General features: G+C 52.4%; 1 protein-coding gene across 1 annotated transcript in view; it reads right to left on the minus strand.

Moving 5' to 3' along the window:
* SREBF2 (sterol regulatory element binding transcription factor 2) overlaps window positions 1–22,006 on the minus strand; it is a 60,782-nt gene that overhangs the window by 5,510 nt on the left and 33,266 nt on the right. Inside the window, exons 8-16 of the mRNA XM_057556342.1 lie at window positions 19,297–19,489; window positions 18,508–18,689; window positions 16,027–16,303; window positions 13,282–13,451; window positions 7,255–7,423; window positions 5,624–5,741; window positions 4,678–4,787; window positions 3,388–3,520; window positions 755–923 (exon numbers count right to left, since the gene is read on the minus strand). Coding sequence (XP_057412325.1) covers window positions 755–923; window positions 3,388–3,520; window positions 4,678–4,787; window positions 5,624–5,741; window positions 7,255–7,423; window positions 13,282–13,451; window positions 16,027–16,303; window positions 18,508–18,689; window positions 19,297–19,489 — 1,521 coding nt within the window. The remainder of the gene's footprint in view (window positions 1–754; window positions 924–3,387; window positions 3,521–4,677; window positions 4,788–5,623; window positions 5,742–7,254; window positions 7,424–13,281; window positions 13,452–16,026; window positions 16,304–18,507; window positions 18,690–19,296; window positions 19,490–22,006) is intronic.

The raw sequence follows: 22,006 nt of genomic DNA on the forward strand, positions 1-22,006 counted from the left end.
CGCTGCCTGCTGTCCTGGGTTCACCCCAGGGTCCGGGGCCACTGATGACCTCTAGCCAGAAGTGCCAGCCCAAACCCTAGTGAGGGGCTCAGAGCCTGACCCTCCAGGACATACCTCCTGTCTCCCTTTCTGGAGTGAAACCACGCTCCTCCCTGTGAACAGATGATGCTTCACCTCCAGCTGCGTGCACGCCTCCCCTCCCCTCTCCCGGATGGTCCTGCCTTGTGACCCAGCAGTGAGAGCAGAGCCCTCTGACAAGGCCTGGCTGGAAGTCTCTCGAGGGCTGGGCAGGCCTCTGTGATGCACTGTGGAAACATTGCACGGGTACCGCCAGAACATGCAATGCAACTACAATGCACCACAGCTGCCCGCTCGAGGGTGTGCAGCCAGCCACGGGGGTGCCCAGGACGCTCAGCTGGCTCAGGATGTGCATGCGAGGGGGCGGGGGCCCGCGGGGGCCTGGGGAGTCGGGCAAGCTGCCTGGAGCAAATGCAGAGCCCTGGCCAGCTGAGGTTCGCCTGGGGCTGACCAAGCTGAGGGCCCGCAGGACCCAGGACTCAGGTGGGAACATGCTCGTCCAAGTACTGAAAGGAAAGCCACCTGGACCCACAGGCTACGCTCTGGGGAAGGGGGCTGCTTGCCTGGTCTGTCTTTCGCACAGCCCCATGGGCTGGGTGGGCTCAAGGCAGGTAAGAGAGCTCTTACCCAGCAGAGCTGAGCACCTCCCCGAGGGGCCAGAGCAGCCCCCACTCACATTGCTGAGGGCTGGGTCGCAGGCGGCCCCACTGACGTTGAGGCTGCTCCACAGGTGGCCACTGGCCCTCTCACAGTGGCAGAAGGAACTCTGCTGCCCGTCCGCCTTCCCGGAGAGTGAGGCGTGCATAGCTCTGCAGGTGTGGAAGACGGCCTTCACCAGGGGGCTCCTGGGCGGTGAGAGAGGCGAGAGGCAAGAAGTCAGTGCACGTCGCCTGCGGAGAATGAAGGGGGAGCCCAAGCCGGAGACGACTGCCCCCTCGCTGCTGTGACACGTGGGTCTGTCTGTTAAACCAAATGCTGCCATAATGGTTCCAGATCCCCAGCTCTAGATCGGAAATGACAGCCCTGAGGGAGGCTTCCCACCCCTAAGCACCTTCCTCATTCAAGGAAGGCTGACGGCGTTCATTTCCTAGTGAAGGAGCCGGACAATAAATGCATTAGATGCTGACTGCGTAATGCCAGGTGGTGCACGTGCCATGAAGGAAAGTCACGCAGAGGAAGGGGGTGGCATTTTATAGAGGATAGTCAAGGACGTCCTCTCTGGAAAGGTGACACTCACGCAGAAGGAACCTGAGGGAACTCCTGAAGGAACCGGGGAAGCAGGAGTGTGGATTTCTAGGAAGGAGGGTTCCAGGCAGAGGAGCAGCATATGCAAAGGCCCTGAGTGTCTGACACATGTGAGAATATCCAGGAACGAGCATGGCTGGAGGAGGAAGTGAGGGGAGCAGAGGGAGAGCAAGCTCTAAACAAGGCCCTTCTCAGCCTGGCCGCGGCCCTGCCTCCCGTCTGCCTCTGACCCTGCTCCAGGCTCCAGGCTCCCGAAGCTCATCTCCTCTCCCTTCCTCACGCCTTGCCTCTGCTGACGTGGGTGCCTTTGCCTGGAATACCCTTTCTCACCATTTCCCACTTGTCTCCTGAGACTTGTTCCACCTGCCCGGCCCTCTCGTGTGCCTTCTCCTGTCCTGCCCCCTACAAGCCTCCTCTGGCTGCCCCCTGGGTCAGGCCCCCTGGCTCCCCCAATTATGCGCCTCCTTCCCTCACCAGGCGCTGTGCGAACTCCCGGAGGCTGACCGGCCTCTGGCCCGGAACCCCTCCCAGCGATGCGCCGGCTGCTTCACGGGAGCCGAGACTGGCCTGGCACAGGCCAAGGCGACAGCTCCCACAGGAGAAGGCGCTGAGCAGGACGGCCACTGTCTATTCGCTTACGGCTATAACTTGCTGTGCTGTTTACTGCCGCCTCCCAGAGCCTAGAACACAGCCGACACCAAGTACGCTCTCAGCTAAGTATTCGCGGAAGGAATGACGGAATCATGGAAGGGGTATAGGAGACCCCAGAATGCGGCTCGTGGCCGACAGGAAGGGATCAGAGACGCAGGCTCAACCACCAGGACTGCCACTAAGAAGCCGCCTAAGATGGTCATTCAAACAATCTGTGCCTCAGTTTCCTCACCTGTAAAGTAACCACAATACCACTCGCTGCTACCTGTGGTGACGTACAGTACTGGTCCCATTATCTGCACCTGTTCTCTAACGGCCATTGCCCCAGAAGCCGGGTGTTCAACTCTTTGGAGAAACTTAGCCTCGTTTCATAGAGCAGGTCAGGGAGACAGTGGGGAGGCTGGGATTGGGGGAGGGGTCCCACAGCATCATTATCCCTAAAGAGCAAAGGGACCCCGGAGTGACTGAGTTCGGGGGAAGGAACGCCTGCCAGGGGTCTTAGCTGCACGCCGGGGCTCTGTTCTTAGAAGTGAGGTGACTTTAGATGATTTACCCGTTGAGCCTCAGTTTCCTCAGGTGCATTGACTGGGAGAAAACACACACAGGGTGGGTGCTCACTGGTCAGGATGCTTAAAAATGGGTTACTTAAATGAAATCGGAGTGTCAGACCGACTTCAGGGAACCTGCCTCAGCCTGCTTTTCTCAGCTCCCTCCCGCTCTCCTGGTGAAGCATCTGCTCAGCCTTGGCTCTGAGGAAAGACCCAGTGAGGCCTTTCTGTCTTGGAGCATTTTACAATTCCTCTCGAATGGCAGAAGACGTCAGGGACACTCAGATCCAGTCAGAAGCAGCCAGGATATCAGCAGGCTGCTCGTCACTATGGGCCAAATGCCCCCAAGAAGCAGGCATGAGTCCCCCAAGAGGACTGTCAAAAGCTCTCCAGTGATGCCTTGTGCTAAAGGCCTTTTTAGTGATAGTGCCGGTGGGGGTGTGGAGGGCGGCGGAGAGGATACTGGATGCAGTGCTGGCACATGAGAGGACCCTCGGGCCCTCACAAGCCGGTGCTGGCTGTGAGCCATCCGCACCCTGCCCGGCTCCACCGGGAGCTTCTGAAGATGCTGGGGGCTGCCGGCTCTCCCTGCCCGTCAGCCTGTGCAAGGAGGCCCAGAAGCAGCGCTGACCGCTGCTGGGGTGACACACACAGACAGACGTGCTCGCCACGTTTGGTCTCTCCATGGTGCCCTCACCCCCTCACTTCATCTCTCCATCTGTCATGCAGTCCCCAGGCTGCCTGACCCTTCACCCAGATGGCCACCCAGACCTGCTCCCTCCCACTAACCCAGTGAGACTGGCACAGCTGGCGCTGGGGATTCCCCTGGAGAGAAGCAAGCAAGCGGTCAAGGGGGGCTACGCACTCTGTCACTTCCAGGGCCTTGGGAACACGCTCCACTTCGGTACAGTGAGCGCGCACAGCTGCGTCGTCTCCCTGGAGCCAGCTGATGGCCATGGTGATCGCGGACGTCCACCACCGACAGACAACGTCTGGGCCTAGAGGTGAACAGAACGCTGCTCCAGCACCCACAGCAACCAGAGCCTGCTGGCTGCACCTGGTTCCCCTCGTTCGTGCCCCCCTCCCTCCTGGCGACGGGCTGGGGCCTGTGGGCTGCCCTCTCACACGATTCTGGTAGGAGGACCAACCAGCACCATCTCAGAACACATTTGGCAATCTGTATTAACAGCCTTAAAAATGTCCACTCCTATTAACCTAGTAATCCCATTTTTTTGGCAATCCATCACAAAGAAATTGGCCTAAACAGAGAAAAAAAGCTCAACGAAGATGTTCACTGTGGTGTTATTTTTAAGTATAAAGCTGGAAACAACCTAGACTTCCAACAGTTGTGAAAACTGGTGTTTCCAAAGTATTTGTAGTAACAGGCTCAGGTTAGAATCTCTTTAGTGTTTTCCTCTCTGAGGCTAAGTTTTCTCAGTGGACCTGTACGATGAAAGGCCTAAGAACGTGTTCTTTTCTAAACTCTGAAATAAAGACAGGCCACGAGGTCAGTGGTCACAACGGGGCGGCTGCTTCTCTGGGATCCTTCTCTCTCTAGGGAGAGCGGCCAGAAGGGAGCTCCACATCGCTGCCCCCCAGCAGCCTCAGAAGCACAAGAGGTGACAGCTCGTGTGCCATCACCCAGATGGCAGTTTAGAGACAGAAGCAAAGAATGTCCTGGTGCCAATTCAGTCGGTGGTTGTGCTGTGCCACCCAAGGCAACGGGTACCATAGCAATATAGATGCCCAGATGAAAGGCCTCTTTGGCGGAGTGTCAGACCCAAGAGCAGCCCCGGGGACCACTGTGTATGGAAAGGTGAGCCCCTCACCAGCTCCCGGTTACGGGACCACTTGCTGCCCGTTCTGAGCGTTTGGGAGAACTCCTGACCTGCCCCTCCCATCCAGGGCCCAGGGAGGGCACTAACTCCCTCATGGTCACACTTCTAGGAGGATCATGATCTCCTGCCCCCAAAACATTGTCCAGCATGGGCGAACTGTGCATGGGGGCTACATGGGGCCGCAGATACACACCTCAGATCCAGAGAAGATTCTCGAGTGCAGACTCATAACTAACCCTGGACCCTGGGACACAAGGGCTGTGAAGGGCTGAATCAAGCAACCTGAGGCCTGCGGAGCTGCCCCACAAGATGCTTACCAAGGGCTGACTTGAGCACACAGCTGCTGGAGAAGGGGGCGGTCACAATCCCCACAGAGTCCACAAAAGAATTAAGTAATTTCAGGTACTCCAGAGCACTGGAGAATTCACTAGAAGGAAAAGAAAGGGTCCCACACACATCAGAATGTACACAAGGACCACGCTCATGGCCTGGCTGGCCAGGCCCCAGCTCTGAGACCCACAATGCCAGGCGCCCCGAGCTCTGCCTCTCACACCACTCACACTCTCCCCAGGCCACCCTGACACCGGTCCTGACACTCTCTCCTCTGCCGGGAGAGCCAGCTTTCTCTTGCATCCCTCGCCCTTCAAGACCCAATTCAACTGTCGTCTCCGCCCAGAAGTTTTCTGACCTCCCAGGCAGGACCGCCCTCCCCTCTCCGCTCAGGTGCACTCCAGTCAGGACTGGGCCGTGAACCAGATGACCCTGGCCCGTCTGCCTCTCAGGTCTGACTCTGTGAAGGAAAGACTGCGCTCAATAACTCTGTAAGAATAAGACACTGCCTGACACACTCAATACAGGTCGGGGTCCCACAAGATGTCTGGGCCAGAGCACCTGCCTTCTGCCAAGCTCCCCACATTCCATTCCACACCCTCCACAGGCCACCTTTCCCCTGGCAAAGAGCAAAGCAAAAGAATCAAATCCCTGACTGCTCCAAGAACTGACTCCACTTGGTGAAGGGATGGGTAAAAAGGAGAAAAGGGGGGAAAGTGATACACTTGGTCTGGCAGTAAAAGGCAAAGAGGCCAGGTCAGAGCCCACAGAGGGCTCTCGTGGGGCTGCCAGGTTCAAGAAATAAACATGAAGGAATCACTGGATTTCCCTCTTGACCCTACACTAGGGCTTGTTTCCTTCTAGGCCTCACAGCCACCTCTGCGCTTCCTGGGCAGACGGCCCGAGGCAGGGGGCCCCTCCTGGGGTCAGTACCTGCTCTCCTCTTCCTGGTCTGCAGCTTTCTTCTTGGCCTGAGGTTTCACCAAGGACTCCACAGCTCGCTCCAGCAGGTTCCTGCAGAAGGCCTGGTGCACCTGGGCGATGGGGTCAGCTGAAGAAGAGGAGGAAGGCCAGGAGAAGGGGTAAGTGGGTCTCACTTATGGGCTTATTTTGCCTTACAGAGAAAATAGAGGGTGGGGAGAGGGACCCAAGGAGCAGCTATCCCCTCCGAATGGGGGCAAAAGTCCTCAACAGACCCCAGACTGCTTGTTAAACAGTCAGAAGGTGGGGATGGGGGCGGGGAGGGTTGGCAAGCCCAAGACTACGCGGGTCCTGGACTGGCTCCGGGGGGCGTGTGAGGAGTGCTGTGCCTCCTGGCACGACGGCCAGCGCTTCCGGTCAAGGTTGGGAGCCGTGTGGCAGCCACAAGCCTCGTCAGAAGACAGGAGACGGGAAGGTGGACAGTACCCCTGTGCACGTCTCAGGGACTGCCTCTTCTCCTGTGGCTCAGGAGGACAGCCAGCAGAGGGGAACGTGGCGCCGGCTGCTGCCTGGCGGGATTAGAGAAACCCCGCTCCCGCTCACCAGCCTTTGCGTGGGGCCTGTGGCCAGCAATTGTCTGGCTGAGCCTATTAAACAAGAAGCCTTGCAATGCTTGTGACAGCTGACTGTCACCGACAGGCCCCCCCGCCAGCTGGCAGGCCCAAAGCAGGGCGTCACCAGCCTTCCCCTCACTCACACGCCACAGCCGTGTGGGTTTCAATTTGACAAGAAGGGGGAGGCAGGACACTTATGAACATATTCTGGGTGAGAAGGCCTAGAGCCAGAGCCACCAGAGGTGAAAGAGCCAGGGGCAGTCCATGGCGCAGACAAAGCAGCCTGGCGACGCAGCTGAGATTTACGACGGCTTTTGCTTTCATCCTTACTTTCTGGTGTTGCACATCACTCTTCCTTTGAGCAATAAAGTTATTAAAAAGAAATGACGGTGGAACCTCCCTCCCCCACAAAATGTTTGACACACACCCCTGTACCTGCAGGACATGTCTGACTCGCCCCAGACTCCCAGTTCAGAGAGAGGAAAAGCGCAGAAAGCAGAAAGCCACGGCTGCTCAAGTCTGAGCCAACCCGACCAGCCTCTCCTGCTCTGAGGCCGGGCGAGTCAACTCCAATCACTGTCAAACACTGGGGACAGCAAGCCAGCATCTCCTCCCGACGCCTGGAGCCCTGTCCCTGCCACCACTCTGAGCATTTGATGACCGTCTGTCGCCTGTTGTTCCCTAACTGCTCCGTCTATGTCTGTCTGCTTTCCAGGGGGAGCGGGAGATTGGGGCCAGCAAACAGCAACTCCACACATCCTCTGAGTCTCCAAAGCGCCCAGAACAAGGGCAAGATTCCAGCTGGTGCTCAATCACCATTAGTAACGTGTGGCAGTGTGACTGATGTCAGGACCACAGGCTCTGCATGTCAGAGAGAGGCGAGCTGCAAACTCAGCTTAGCTGCTGACCAGGCTCATGACCTCCCTGAGTTTAAGAGAAACACGGCTGAGGCATCCTGTGTCCCCACGTGTCTGGAGTGTAGCCACCCTGCAGTACCGGTGGCTCTCATAGCTGCACAGGTGCTCTCACCTGGGCTCCTCTGGGCGCAGTACAGACTCTCCTTGGCAGCCGACTTCACGGACCAGCTCCGCTCCATGAAAAACTTCTGGCCCAGCGGGTGGCAGAGCCAGCGCAGCGAGTCGGGAACAGCGCTGCGCTCGGGGCCACACAGGCTCTGGGCGCGACTGAGGAAGTAGCTCTGTGGAAGGACAAGGACCACGGTGACAGCAGGGTGGCAGAACGCTGGCTGCGCCACCATGGTGGAGGCAGGCTGGGGAAGGGAGGCAGGAGGGCTGGGACACTCACATACCTGGAAGGAAATGCCCTCACTGAAACCAGGGCCATGGCCCCGGTGGAGCCTGCCGGGCTTGATGACCGCGTACAAGCCCCAGCTGGATGGGGGTGGGGCCTCAAGGCACCCACGGGGGCCTGGCTGCACCCTGTCCTACTGGGTCTGCCTAACCCGACTCGAATCTTGTTCTGGGCTGTGCTGGCATTCAACAGCAGAGCTGAGGAGGGCTCTCCCAGGCCCCTCGCGGCACTTCAGCCCTCAGCGCCGTCAATGGTGCTGCACCCTAGCCAGGTGGCCCCCTGGATCCTGGGACTTTTTCTCATCTGTCATTTTAATTACATATCTTTCAGAGTATTTTTAGGCAAAACTGTATTCTGCTTTGACTAATTTTCATCTCTTTTACCCCTGAGTGTGAAGAGTTAGAAGAGGCACCCGGCAAGCGGTCAGTGACTGTTACTTACCATCACCGTCACTCTAGAAAGCACTGGAGTGAAAGGGCAGCCCGGAGGCTCGTCCAGCCCCCTAAAGAGAACCCCCTGCCATCCCCGGATGAGCCCTTGATGTGAACACTGGTCTAGTGAAGAAAAGATCTGAAAGCCTCTTTGCTGGACAATTCAAAGAGCCGGTGCCCCAGTTTCCCAGGCCCCTCTTCTGCCCACAGGATAACATCACGCCAGGGCCCCAGGAATAAGAATTGTACGGACAATGTTGTCTATCCATGTTTTCAGAGATTGTGTCATTTTTTGAGTAAGGATATCTTTATTCTAAAACCCATGTTTTCCAACCCATAAAAACCACTCGATACCACCAGAATTCACTCAAGCTGGGGCTGAGGAGCAACCCCACCACCATAACTCATCTGCTAATTGCTGAATTGAGCGGCTGTGGCAGGAGACTCAGAACTGTTTGGATCCTGAGGGCCACCCTGTACCCCTGGGCCAGTTCCAACTCCAGGTTACGTCCTCCCACGCCAGTCCGACTTGGTGGTTCTCAAACTGTGTGCCAAGGCACCCCAAAGCACCACAGCAAACTCACAGGGGTGCCGCTGGATATTTCACACTTTGGGGGGGAACACAGCAATGCTCAACATGAATCAGACACCATGTAAACTGCTAGATGGAGGCAGTTTGGTCTCAATGTGAGACTGCATGACCGTCCTCTGGGTGGTGTCATCTTTGGGAAGCTGAGTTTTTGGAGGCTGTTGTAACAAAAAGCAAGTGCGGCGTGAAAGCTGGTGTGGGACAGGAAGTGAAGGTGGTGGCGTCCAGCCTGATTTCAAAGTCTGAGAAGGCACATGCAGCAGGCACACACATCCCATTAGTAAGTAGCTATGGTTATTAAGAATAGAAATCAAACGTTATTTCTTCCTTCAGTTTTGTGTATTATTTTTCCAAGTGGCCACTAAGTTGTTAAGACAAATATATCTATTAAGATCTTTGCACCTAATTAACAAACAGAACTGTTAGGTATTTCCTTTAGCCCAAGGAAACCATGAAAAAATTACTGAGGCACAAAGGGTGCCGTGAACCAAGAAAGCTTGGCAACCTCTGGTCTACACCATTTTCACGGAGGCCAGCCCTCTGCGTGACCCCCAATGCCTGACTCATTTGCTGGCTAAATACATTCCACCAAATTCAAAGCTTCTTCCTATTTAAGAAAGTACTATCTGGGTCTCTCATTCCCCTTCCAAGAGAAGCCAACAGATGAGAGGGGCAGCTACTTTCCTAGAGACTGGTTCCTCTCCTTTTCCCACCTTACTGAAAATGCACACTTGGCAATACCACTGATTTTCCAAATATTGATACTCTTTGACCCAGCATCACTACCTCTAGACTTAACCTGAAGAGGTATTTGTACAAGCGGGTGAGGGTGCTCCCTGCAGCACTGTTTCTAACTGCAAATGCTGGAAACCCAAACATCTAGCAGCGGCACACTGGCTCCATCAAGGACGGTGTTTACACACGCTGGAGCAGCAAGTACCTCTGTGGAATAGGAGGCAACAGAGAAAGAGGCCCAAGACTTATAATTTGGTTGAAAAAAGCAAGTGGCAAAACACGGTTTCTGGTATGATCACATTAAATAAATTATAATGCATATATGTTCTGACGTGCAGGAAGAAAACTGAGCACATGCACATTAAACTGCTCACTGATTGTTAGGCATACCCAATATTTTTGGGGTGGGGGGACACTTATTAGGGAACCATTTTCCTGATCCTCAGCTGTTACACACATGCCTTCCTCAAATGGGCTGAGTAGCCCATTAAAGAACAGCTGCGTCTTAGCAACAAAGACAATCAAAACCCCAGTGGGATTTCTGGGATGATGGGATGATCCTAAAATTTATATGGCAAGGTAAAGAGCAAACACTAGTCACTAGAGCCGGAGGACTGACACTTCCAGATATCAAGACGTATTCGAGGGCTTGGCCATTAGGGGTGTGCGGTGTTGGTGCAATGGAACTGACTAGAGCGTCCAGAAGGAGACTCATCACACATGGACATTTAATTTACGCAAAAGGTGCCACTTGGTGCAGTGTGGAAAGGGCAGTCATTTTAACAACAGATTCTGGGGTTGGGAGATAATACATATGAAAAAAAAGTCGATCTTGCAACCCTACCTCCAACTCATATAAAAATCAGTTCCAAGTGGATTACAGACCTATGTGTGAACATTTGAAAATAAAGTGACTAGACTAGCAGATACCATAGGAGAGTATCTTCATGACACTGGGGTAGGATGAAGATATATTAAACAGGACATAAAATGTCTAATTGCTAAGGAAAAGACGAATAATCTGGATTTCATGAACATTAAGAACTTGTGCTCGGACTTCCCTGGTGGTGCAGTGGTTAAGAATCTGCCTGCTAATGCAGGGGCCAGGCGTTCGAGCCCTCGTCTGGGAAGATCCCACATGCCGCGGAGCAACTAAGCCTGTGCACCACAACTACTAAGCCTGAGCGCTAGAGCCCACGAGCCACAGCTACTGAGCCCTCATGCCACAACTACTGAAGCCCACACACCTAGAGCCCATGCTCCGCAACGAGAAGCCACCGCGATGAGAAGCCTGCTCACCGCAACGAAGAGAGTAGCCCCTGCTCGCCGCAACTAGAGAAAGCCCGCGCACAGCAACAAAGACCCAACACAGCCAAAATTAAAAAAAAAGAACTTGTGCTCAACAATCAACACCACTCAGAGAGAGAACAGGCAAGTCACAGAGGGAAACGATATATGCAAAGCACATATCCAACAAAGGATCGTAGCCAGAATAAAGAACTCTTCAAACCAACAAAAAGAAAGACGTCACAAATAAAAAACAGGTAAAAGACTTGAACAGGGTTTTCACAAAAGAGACTATCCAAATGGCCATCAAACTATCCAAATGGCCAATGAAAAGGTGCTCAACATCTTTCATCACCTGGGAATTACAAATGAAAACTATGAGATACCACCAGCAGGGCTAAAAAAACAACACTGTCATGTGATTGGTGAGGGTGCAGAACTGGAACTCTTTCCACTGTTGGTGAGGTGAAAATTGGTACATCCACTTTGGAAAACTGTCAGGCAGTGTCTACTGAAGCTGAACATATGCATAACCTCTGACCTAGCAGTGCCATCCCAGAAACGCAGCCACATGTTCACTGAAAGATGAACAGGGATGTTCACAGCAGCACTATTCACAATAACCAAAAACAGGAAACAACCCAGAAGTCCACTTATAAGCGTCTAGTCATACAATGGACTACTATAACGTAATGAGAATGGGCAATCCGTAAGTACACGCAACATAAATGAACCTTACACATGATGCTGAGCCAAGACAGCCAGACATATACAGGACATATGTGTGACTCTCCTTTCATGGGGATAGTGGTCACTTGGCTAGAGGGCTTGGGGGGAGGGGCAGTTTGCTGACTGCAAGGGGCCCAAGGTAGGCTTCCGGGATCTTGGTCGTGTTCTGTTTCTTGATCTGTCTGCTGGTTATAAGAGTGTGTTCATTTTGTGAAGTCACTGACCTGTGTATTTATTTATTTACTTATTTATTAATATTATTTTTAAATAAAAATTTTCTTATTTATTTATTAGTTATTTGGCTGTGCCAAATAAGTACTTAGTTGCGGCACACGGGATCTTCATTGCGGCACACGGGATCTTTAGTTGTGGCATGCTGGATCTTTAGTTGCAGCATGTGGGATCCTTTTTAGTTGCAGCATGTGGGATCTAGTTCCCTGACCAGGAATCAAACCCGGGCCCCCCTGCATTGGGAGCGCAGAGTCCTAGCCACTGGACCACCAGGGAAGTCCCTGACCTGCGTATTTACAATTTGCGTACTTTTCTACATGTATATTGTACTTCAATAAAAGATTTACAGGAACAACAAACAACGGGTGGGTTAAATTACGGTGACAGAAATCAGAATGATGGTCACCTCTGCGGGGGGCAGCGTGAGTGAAGGCCTGCAGGAGGCTTTTGCGGGTGATGGGAACGTACCACTTCTTGATCTGGGTGGCTGTTTACATGCGTTAAGTTCACTTCGTGAAAATAGCTGTTAAGTTAAAATGTGCTCATTTTTCTGTATGTATGTTGTATTTCCATAAAATTAATGCCTTCAAAATACTTCTGGGAGGCAGAGAAGTTAAAATGTAACAACATTGGCCCAGAGCACTAGGACTGCGCCCAGCCTAGATTCACTTTGCCCAGAACGCCCACCTTGACTTCCTCTAAGATGGGGTCGGGAGCCCAGTGTGCTCTCTGGGCAGCCAGGTTAGCCCCACCCTCACACTCCTCTACTGCCCCGAAGGCCTGGTCCTGGTCTGGTTTCCCTGACAGACTATGTGCTCCCCCAGGTAGGGCGAATGTCCTGCTGGCCACTGCACGTCCTCCCTGGGACGTGCCTGGCCTAGAGCAGGGACTCAGTCACGTTTGCTGAATGAACGTCTTATTTGGGTCTTGGAAACAGGGTTGAGACACAGAAAGTACACTGGGCTCTCCCATGCCCTTCATCACCCAGATTACGGTGACACACTTCAAGAAACGTATCACTGTCACCACAGGGCACGTTCCTGCTCATTCTCAGCTCATCAGCGCTATTAATGAGATATGGAAATGGATGGGGGGGATGTGATCATTCTTTTCTGAACACAGCTGATGTGTTGGTCAGCCTACCCAAAGTAGACATTGAATGAAACGTGCCTATGTCTGCTGCAGTAAGAGGAAGCCTGAGGTCAGCAGAGGCTGGGAACTAGCTGGTAACAAGGACTGTGAATTACCCAGTTGTGAATTCCCGAGGCTGGCCCTGTGTCAGGCTCACTGGAGGCGCCTGAAACCCCAGTTCCCACCCAGAATCTGACCTGAGCTCCTCACAAGACATACATTGTTTTCCACTTCTGGACCCACAGTGCTGTGATCAACACAAGGTACCAAATAGAATACTTCTGAGTGAATAAAAGAACCAGGAGACACAACCAGAAGATTCCAAGCAGAAGAGTCATATATTAACCCCTGAATACAGGTCGCTCTTATCACTGAATCAATCTTCTCACCTCAGGGCACTAAAATGCCTGCCTTGTTATGCTTGTAAGGGAGGAATTTCATCTGTTGTGTTCACTGCCCTAAGTATTTGTGGAATGACCCACTGAATGAATGTCTACCCCTCTAAGTGGTCGGCCCCCAAGGGTGGGGGCCCACACCTATGTTCACATCTTGGCTCCTGGCTGGGAAGGGCACTCAGCGAAGGTCCACAGAAGGGAACTGAAGGACACTCACCGCCAGGAAGCCCAGCTTGCCTCCACACCGGGTCTTGAGCCCCATGGCGGCCGTGAGATGGATCTCAACCAGCGTGCTCGGGGGGATTTTCTCCTCTGCACATTCAGCCAGGTTCACAGCGCACAAAGCCATGTGTACATCTGAACAGGCGGATCCCACAGGAAGCTTGCCTATGGCGGCAGAAACGGACAACGATTGTTGACAGATTCCCTCAACCCAAGCTTTTTCCTGCTTTCTCAAGCACAATCGCAGCAACAGCAGAACCAGAGGAGAAAGTCTGTGAGCTTGGTGATCAGACAGTCCTGGATGGGGTGCCAGGCTCTGTGACTTAGTAGTGGTGTGCTCCTTTCTGCCTCACAGGTTGCTGGGGACAAGAGAAAACACAGGTCACGGGCCTGGCCCACGGCCCCAGCCCTGTGTCATGGGAGTGGCTGTGACTGCAGGCCGGTGAACGGGACTCAGAGGCGCGAACTGCAATGCTTTCCAAAACGGCATCAACAGCATGGCCACGTCCTGCTAACACAATCCTGTGTCTCCAAATGTTGCGAGAAAGGTTATAAAAATTAAAGACAAAGACCCAAGAACAAACTGATGTGAATTTATTTTCATTCAACAAGACCCCACAGTATATAAGCGCACACGCTTCTGAGGGGGGGGACGTGACACACAACTGAGCCGTGACAGCGGACACATGATGGGGCGGAGGTGGAAGGCCAGGAGAGGCTTACTAACCGTCCCGTGAGGGCTGTACAGCTTGTCTGCGGTGGCCCTGAACTCAGGGACCAGAGTGCCCTTGCTCAGGCCCCGGGGCCCGTCGAGGCTCTGAGGCTTTCACGCTGCCGCCTGCTTCGGCCCTCACCATAGCGCAGGGAGGTGCCCAAGGCAAGCAGGCGCCTCGCTGTGCTGAGCCTCAGGGGTGGCCCAGCCAGGCCTCCCGACCCCACCCAGCCTCTCTGGTCTTTTATCAGCCCCCAGACTTCATTCTGCACAGGCGTTAGGTGTTGGTCTCCCCCGGGAGGCACCACCGACTGGGTTTTCTCCTTTGCAGGGAAGGAAGGCGGAGGGCAGTGTGGGGACCATGTCACCTCTTAGTCACCTCTGTCCTCTTGGTGCCTTGCGCAGGACCAGGCCCACAGAGTGCTCAGTGAATGTGGGCAGAATGAGTGATGTGAACCATCCCAGCTGGAATTCTCCTGAACAGATGCAGCCTCCAGATCAGAGACCTGGGATGGAGCTGGTTCCTTCCCCCCGGGCCCAGGCACACTGATGGGACAGAGAAGCAGGGTAGGTCTGCAAATGGCTCTCTGCTAGAACTCTACGAAGGCCCCAGGTGTTCACACCCCACAGCTGGCCCCAGTGTCTCACCTCCATTCCCCCTGGGGCCCGGGCTGAAGCTCCCTCTAGGAGCCTTCTATTGCCTTCTACTGCCTTCCTGTTACCACATCCCACTGCTGCTCTCTGCCCTCATCTTATCGGTGGCCCAGCAGCAACTTCCCTTCTTGAACCCTCTGACTTTGCTCCCCCTACACCAAGCATCTTGGCCTCTCCTGCCTGACCTCCGCCCGACTCCTTGTCCCGGGCCTGCCCCTTCCGTGCGGGTCTCCTTCCACATGCCCTCGAGGGGCCCCCCTTCACCACAAGCCCTCTCATCAGCGCCCATGGTTTTCATTCTCACCTGCAGGCCAAAGACCCAGCTCCTTTCCTTGGGCTACAGATCCAGCGTGGCCCCCACCACTGCATCATTTCCCCTCGGTGTCTCACAGGCAAGTGCCCCGAGCGGAACTTCTCACCTCCTCCCTAGAAAACTGCTTTTCCTCTTGTTTTCCTCACCTTTGCTGGTGGCAACAGCGTTCACCCAAACTCTCAAGCAAGAAACTAGGGAATCATCTTAGCCAGCTCCTTTCCTTACCCTTCCCGTCCAATGAGTCCCCAAGGCCTGTCAACCCCACTTTCTCCTTTCTCTCTGTCTTGTCCTCTTGGCACCTGCATTAGCTTCCACTGGTCCTTCCTGAAGGCAGCCTCAATCCTCTCTTCAGAGCGAATCTTCTCGACCTCAGAAGCACAGACCTGATGATGTCATTTCCTCTACTGCGCTGACTCCCATCCCTTGCCCCTTGCACAGCCACCTTGGGGACCACTGAAATATTCTCCTCCAGAGCCACCCACGTGGGGTTCCTCCCTGGGAACATGCATCCCTCTGCCTGGAAGGCACTTCCCCTTCTGCAGAGCTGGTGAACTCCACGCATCCTTTCATGCAAAGCCGAGACTTTCCAGAAAGCCTTTCCTGAAACCCTCCCCAACAAGTACCCCTTCCCCTGAACTGAAATCCAATTCTTCTGCTACCTCTACCACACAGAACAGTAATTCATTTGCTGACCTGTCTGCTTCTCTATTAGAGCAGGAGTGCCTTGAATGAAATAAATGATCATATTCCACTGAAACTAAGATGCCATCAATTTTAAGTTTCACTGTTAAGTACCACCAAGGAAAAAACACTGCCAACTCAACCATGACACTCATTGTGTAGAGGACAAAGCCAAGTGTAGCGATATTAATGTGAAAAATGTGTGTCTTAAATTGATGAACTGCAATCTTTACCGCCATGGCTGTTTGTCTAACCATCCTAAATGGGTAGTGTGAAGGGGACGTCATTCAGCTGGGGCAGAAAACTGGCAAACTGCGCCAGGGTGGAGCAATGGCATGGGGGCACTTCGAGGCAAGACGGGCCGTGGTGGCAGCCCTCACCTGTGATGTGCAGCTGGTGCAGCCTGTGATAGGCCAGGGCTGCATCCCGGGCGCTGGTCTTAGCTTCCTCCTCAAAGCCTGCGGCGGTGGCCAGGGTGGCCCGCCGGTGCTGGAAGACCTTCTTGAGCAGCCAGCGCACCAGGCGCAGCTTCTGCAGGCTGTAGCGGATCACGTTCCAGGAGAGGCTGCAGGCCAGGTCCAGGCGGGAGGTGGGCAGTGCCCGGCCCAACACCGACAGGCAGGTTTGCAGGTTGGCAGCGGCAGCTGCAAAATCCCCCTAGCAAGAAGCAAGAAGGTGTAATGTTCGCTGGCCTTGATGTGGCCTTTTTGTTTTGCTTTAACAAAAACTCTTACTTTCTCTTCACCCCTCCAGATTATCAGAGTAATACATGCTCATTGAAGAAAATCTGGGAAAATTTAGAAAGCTACAAAAAAAGTAAAAAGAAATCACCTGTAATCTTATCCCCCAGAAAGAATGACTGCTGACATTTTGATATATTTCCTCCCAGCCGTTTTACTAAATTGGGATGGTATTGTGTTATATCTTCAAGCAAATACTATTCAGAATTTCCCACTGTAGCTTTCATACATAAGGTGATGACATGGATTTAGATGATGAACGATGTGATCTTTTAGGCTTTTAGGTTCTCAAAGTGTGGTTCCCAGAGACCAACAGTATCTGGTTAGATGCTACTGGTTTCTGGGAATCTTGTGAGAAATGTGAATTCTTGGTGCCTCACTCTAACCCTCCCCCCGACCTACTGAATCAGAGCCTCTGGGGTTGGGGCCTCCGGGTGATCCTAATGTCTGACGTTTGAGAACCACAGTTCTAGGCAAATACACAGCTGAACTACTCTAACCAAGGATCTGAACAACTCTCTGCCAACCTGAGAGGGTCTAGCGGGGAGTCTCCTGCCCTGTACTGAAGGCCTTTTTCTCATGACTGGAGGCGACACAGCCTTGAGAAACTGGAGTAAACGCTCTTCTCCCTTCCCATCATGCAGTGGGTATGATACCTGTACTTCCCTTCCTGCACCATTACAGAAAAGAGGATCCTTACAAGGGGAAAGTGGATGCCAGTGCTCTGAGGATGACAATCTCTGAGGTGGTGCTGCCATCCTTCCAGCCAGGAGAAGCACCTGTGTTTACAGATTCCAAAGGAGGTGGGCCTTTCTCTGTGTCTCCTGGCTCCTCTTCCCCGTCTTTCCCAGGAAGGTTGGCCGTTTCCAAGGCTCAGGCTTTGGCTCTTGTCTCTTCCAACTCACCAATGCAACTCGCCCTTGAGCGCCCTCCCCTGGCAGACGCACAGCTTCCAACACAGCCTGGTCCCGACCCGTCTTGGCCCCCACGTCTTGGCCCCATGGCATGCCTCCTGGTCTGGAAGTTTCTCACCCTCAGGGCCCTCTCACAGCACTTCCAAGCAACACGGTTAGACGGAGCCCACCACAGCTTCCAGCCTCCCCCATCTCTGAGTCACTGTCACTGCCACTTTCCTTCCATTACACATCTCAAGTATTTCTTGAATTCATGACTTTCCTTTCAGTTTCCAGGTCCTTGTCACCTCTCACCCAGCCTCTTCTAAGAGCACCCTCACTTGCTTCCATGCATCTTGTGTCTCCCTCCTCCAACCCACCCTTCATACTGCCACCAGAATGACGTTTGTAAAACACAGCCCTGAACCCGTCTCTAGGATAAACATCTAGGGGTGCGTGTCATCCTGCGTTAGGGGTAGTGCCAACAACCACACCTACATTCCAGTAGCCGCAGCCCTGGACATGGCTGACAGGTCCACTGACGGACTGGCTGGCCAAATCCTCTCTCGTGGGTTCTGCAGCTTGCAGGCGGGGAGAGCAGGCCCACGGCTACCTGCTGCCGAGGCCTGTCCTGGTCCTTGTTCCTCCCGAGACACGGGTGTTTAACTCTTCCTTCCGTGCCGTGAGTTTGCCCCAGAATCCTTCCCATAAACTCCTTTGTTGATTTCAAAAGAGGACTTCCAGTGAATTTTCCTGCTCAAAAACCTTCCTGGTTCTCCAGAGAACTGGGACAAAAATCTCAAATCAGTCACTAGTCAAATACGTCTCCAACTTGGGCCCTAGCTACACTACCAGCCGTAGTCCTCGTCTCCCCCGACATATCCTACACTCCAGACATACCATCTACTTGCCAGTCCCCCAGAAGCCCACCTATTCCTGCCGTCCTCTCCCCTTGGAAGGGCCTTCCTGGTCTTGACTGCTCTGCTCACACCCCAGGCTCCCAGAGCACTTTACTCTCCCGTCATATTACAGACTAGAGATCAGCTCGTGTCTGTGGAATCACTTCTGCCTAGGTGCCCTCTCCTCCGCTGCCCTGGAACTGTTGAGGGTAGGGTCCCCTCCTCCTCTTGCCCCCGGGGTATTTTTATACCCTGGGGTGCTGGAATAAGTTGCCGGGTTATGGGCCGAGCCTGGGGGAGGAAGGGGAAAGGCAGGCGGCAGGACTCACCCGGGCCAGGTCCAGGTCTGCCTGCTTCCGGTGCCTCCAGAAGGTGACCGAGGAGCGCGAATGAGGCCGGACCACTGGCTCCCCGTGGACCAGCAGCTTCACGAAGACGCTCAGGACAATCACACCGTTCACCAGCCACAGGAGGAGCGTCGGCATCATCCAGCCCAGCCAGCCCCCAGAGCCTAAGGAGGAGCGGCGCAGCTGAGCCCGTGGGGAAGCGCCTCCCGAAGCAGCCCTGGGACACTGCAGGGCACTTGACTGACCCCTCACTGTGACAGGAAAGAGCCTCCTACCTCATTTTTGGAACAAATGCGATTGCTTCATTTAGTAACCATGTCGAAGTGCAGAGGGGAGGAATAATACATGCACCTTAATCCACACTGTAGCAAATCTGGGACAATTCTACAGCCTAACTAGGAACCCTGTAGCCCTTGTCACTATGGGGCAGGATGCCACAAAAATCTTTGTTAGCCGAGGCAGGGTTAGGCCACTGGTTTAATGACTCAGGCAGTAAGAAGACCACATCCTCCTTCAAACAGCCACACCCTCAAACCCCCAGTTACGGCAGCGCAGGGTCCTGATTTGTTTTGCTTTTTCTGACTGAACTTGGGTTTGCCTGTTACTTCCGAAATGCAACTTATGCCTGTCCCTATCAGAAGCAAGCAGGTGGGGGGTCCCCTAAGAAAGCCCTTCGGGACCTGGCGGACAAGCCGAGTGGCTGCATGCAGGGCCTTCTGCTGCCACAGCAGCCCACCCAGGCCCGGGTGGCACGAGGGGTCTTCCACCTACCTGACTCGAGTGACAGCATGCTGCGGCCAGAGCCTGAGTGTGGATGCTGGTCCGAGTCGTGGGCCCCTCCCCATTGCAGCAGGGCGGTCAGGGGGTTAAAGGAGAGGCACAGGAAGGTGAGGACACACAGCAGGATTCGCGAGCGGTCCACCATGCCAAGGGCTACAGGAGGAGAGTCTGGCTCATCTTTGACCTTCAAAACAGGGGGCCGCAAGGTTAGAATGAATACTGCGTGGGTTTTTATAGCATTTTACTTTTATATATATCGGAATCAGATTGTGAGATTTAAATTCAAGGCCATTAAGTCAGATGGGAAGAAAGCACTTGCCCTCTTGCCACCTGGGAGAAGAACATGTTCTAAAGACCAGAGGGACATGAGCTCTGCTTTTACAACAGAGCTCCATCACAAAAGAGAACACTCTGCAGGATTCTGTTTCTGTGTAATTCCACAACAGGCAAGCTAATCTAAAGTGACAGAAGGCAGATCATAAGTTGTCTGAGGCTGGAGAGGCATGTGTGCACTTCCTGCAAAGGTGTAAGTTCATGGGAGATAAAAATGTTCTATATCATTTTGTTTTAAACTAGAAGAGATTTATTCATTTATTGTTTTTTTTTAATAAATTTATTTATTTTTATTTTATTTATTTTTGGCTGCCTTGGGTCTTTGTTGCTGTGCGTGGGCTTTCCCTAGTTGTGGCGAGCGGTGGCTACTCTTTGTTGCAGGGCACGGGCTTCTCATTGCAGTGGCTTCTCTTGTTGCGGAGCACGGGCTCTAGGCATGCAAGCTTCAGTAGTTGCGGCACGCGGGCTCAGTGGCTGTGGTTCTCGGGCTCTAGAGCACAGGCTCAGTAGTTGTGATGCACGGGCTTAGTTGCTCCGTGGCATGTGGGATCATCCCGGACCAGGGCTCGAACCTGTGTCCACTGCACTGGCAGCTGGACTCTTAACCACTGTGCCACCAGGGAAGCCCCATTTATTGTTTTTTGTTTTGTTTTTGGCTGTACCACGCAGCTGATAAGATCTTAGTTCCCTGACCAGGGATCGAACCCGGGTCCTCAGCAGTGAAAGAGCGGAGTCCCAACCACTGGACCTCCAGGGAATTCCCTATTGTTTTTTTTTAATTGAAGTATAATTGACCTACAACACTATGTTGGTTCCAGGTACACAACAGAGTGACTCGATATTTTCATACAGTACATCAGCTCCATGATAAGTCTAGTTACCATCTGTCACCATACAAAAGCACTACGATATTACTGACTATATTCCCCATGTTGTATATTTCACCCCTGTGACATTTATTTTGTAACTGGAAGTTTGTAGTATCTTTTTTTAAATTTTTTTTTTAGTTTGTAGTATCTCTTAACCTCCCCTCACCTATTTCACTCACCCTCCCAACTCCCTCCCCTCTGGCAATCACCCATTTGTTCTCTGTATCTACCAGTCTGTTTCGTTTTGTTGTGTTCGTCCATTTGTTTTGTTTTTTAGATTCCATATATAAGTGAAATCCTATGTATTTGTCTTTGTCTGACTCATTTCACTTAGCATAATATCCTCTAGGATCATACATGGTGTGACAAGATCTCATTCTTTTTTACAGCTAAGTAACATTACACTGTGTATCTATACCACATCTTCTTTATCTACTCATCTATCCGTGGGCACTTAGGTTGCTTCCATATCTTGGGCTATTGCAAATAATGCTGCAATAAACATAAGGGTGAACATTACTTTTTGAATTAGTGTTTTTGTTTTCTTCAGAAAAATACCCAGAAGTGGAACTGCTGGATTGGATGGTAGTTCTATTTCAAATTTTTTGAGGAACCTCCCTACTGTTTTCCATAGTGGCTGCATCAATTTTCATTTCCACCAATAGTGCATGAGGGTCCCCTTTTCTCCACATCCTCACCAACACCTATCATTCTGTCTCTTTTATTTCACTTAGCATAATACCCTCTAGGTCGATCCATGTTGTCACAAATGGCAAGATTTCACTCTTTTTTTATGGCTAGTATTTCATTGCATATATACCACATCTTCTTTATCCATTCATCTATTTCTGGGCACTCAGGTTGCTTCCTTATCTTGGCTATTGTAAATAATGCTGCAACAAACATAGGGGTACATATATCTTTTTTTTTTTTTTTTTTTAAATATTTATTTCTTTGGCTGTGCCGGGTCTTAGTTGTGGCATGCGGGATCTTCATTGCTGCGTGTGGGATCTTTTTAGTTGCGGCATGCGAAATCTTAGTTGTGGCATGCAGGATCTAGTCCCCTGACAAGGGATCGAACCCATGCTCCCTACAATGGAAGCTCGGAGTCCTGACCACTGGACCACCAGGGAATTCCTGATGTTGAGCATCTTTTCATGTGCCTGTTGACCATTTGTATGTCCTGCAAAAATGTCTATTCATGTTTTCTGCCCATTTTAAAATTGTTGTTTGTTTGGGGATTTTTCTGATGTTGAGTTGTACGAGTTCTTTGAAAATTTTGGATACTAACCCCTTATTAGATATATTGTTTGCAAATACCTTCTTCCATTCAGTAGGTAGCCTTTTAGTTTTGTTAGTAGTCTCCTTTGCTGTGCAAAAGGTTTTACTTTCGTTTTTTTTTTTAGGGTTACATCCGTCTACTCCTTTTTTTTTTCTTAATTTATTTTTATTTTTAGCTGCGTCGGGTCTTAGTTGTGGCACGCAGAATCTTTTTGTTG

The sequence above is a fragment of the Balaenoptera acutorostrata genome, chromosome 11 (assembly GCF_949987535.1).
Source record: "Balaenoptera acutorostrata chromosome 11, mBalAcu1.1, whole genome shotgun sequence".
Lineage (NCBI taxonomy): Eukaryota > Metazoa > Chordata > Mammalia > Artiodactyla > Balaenopteridae > Balaenoptera > Balaenoptera acutorostrata.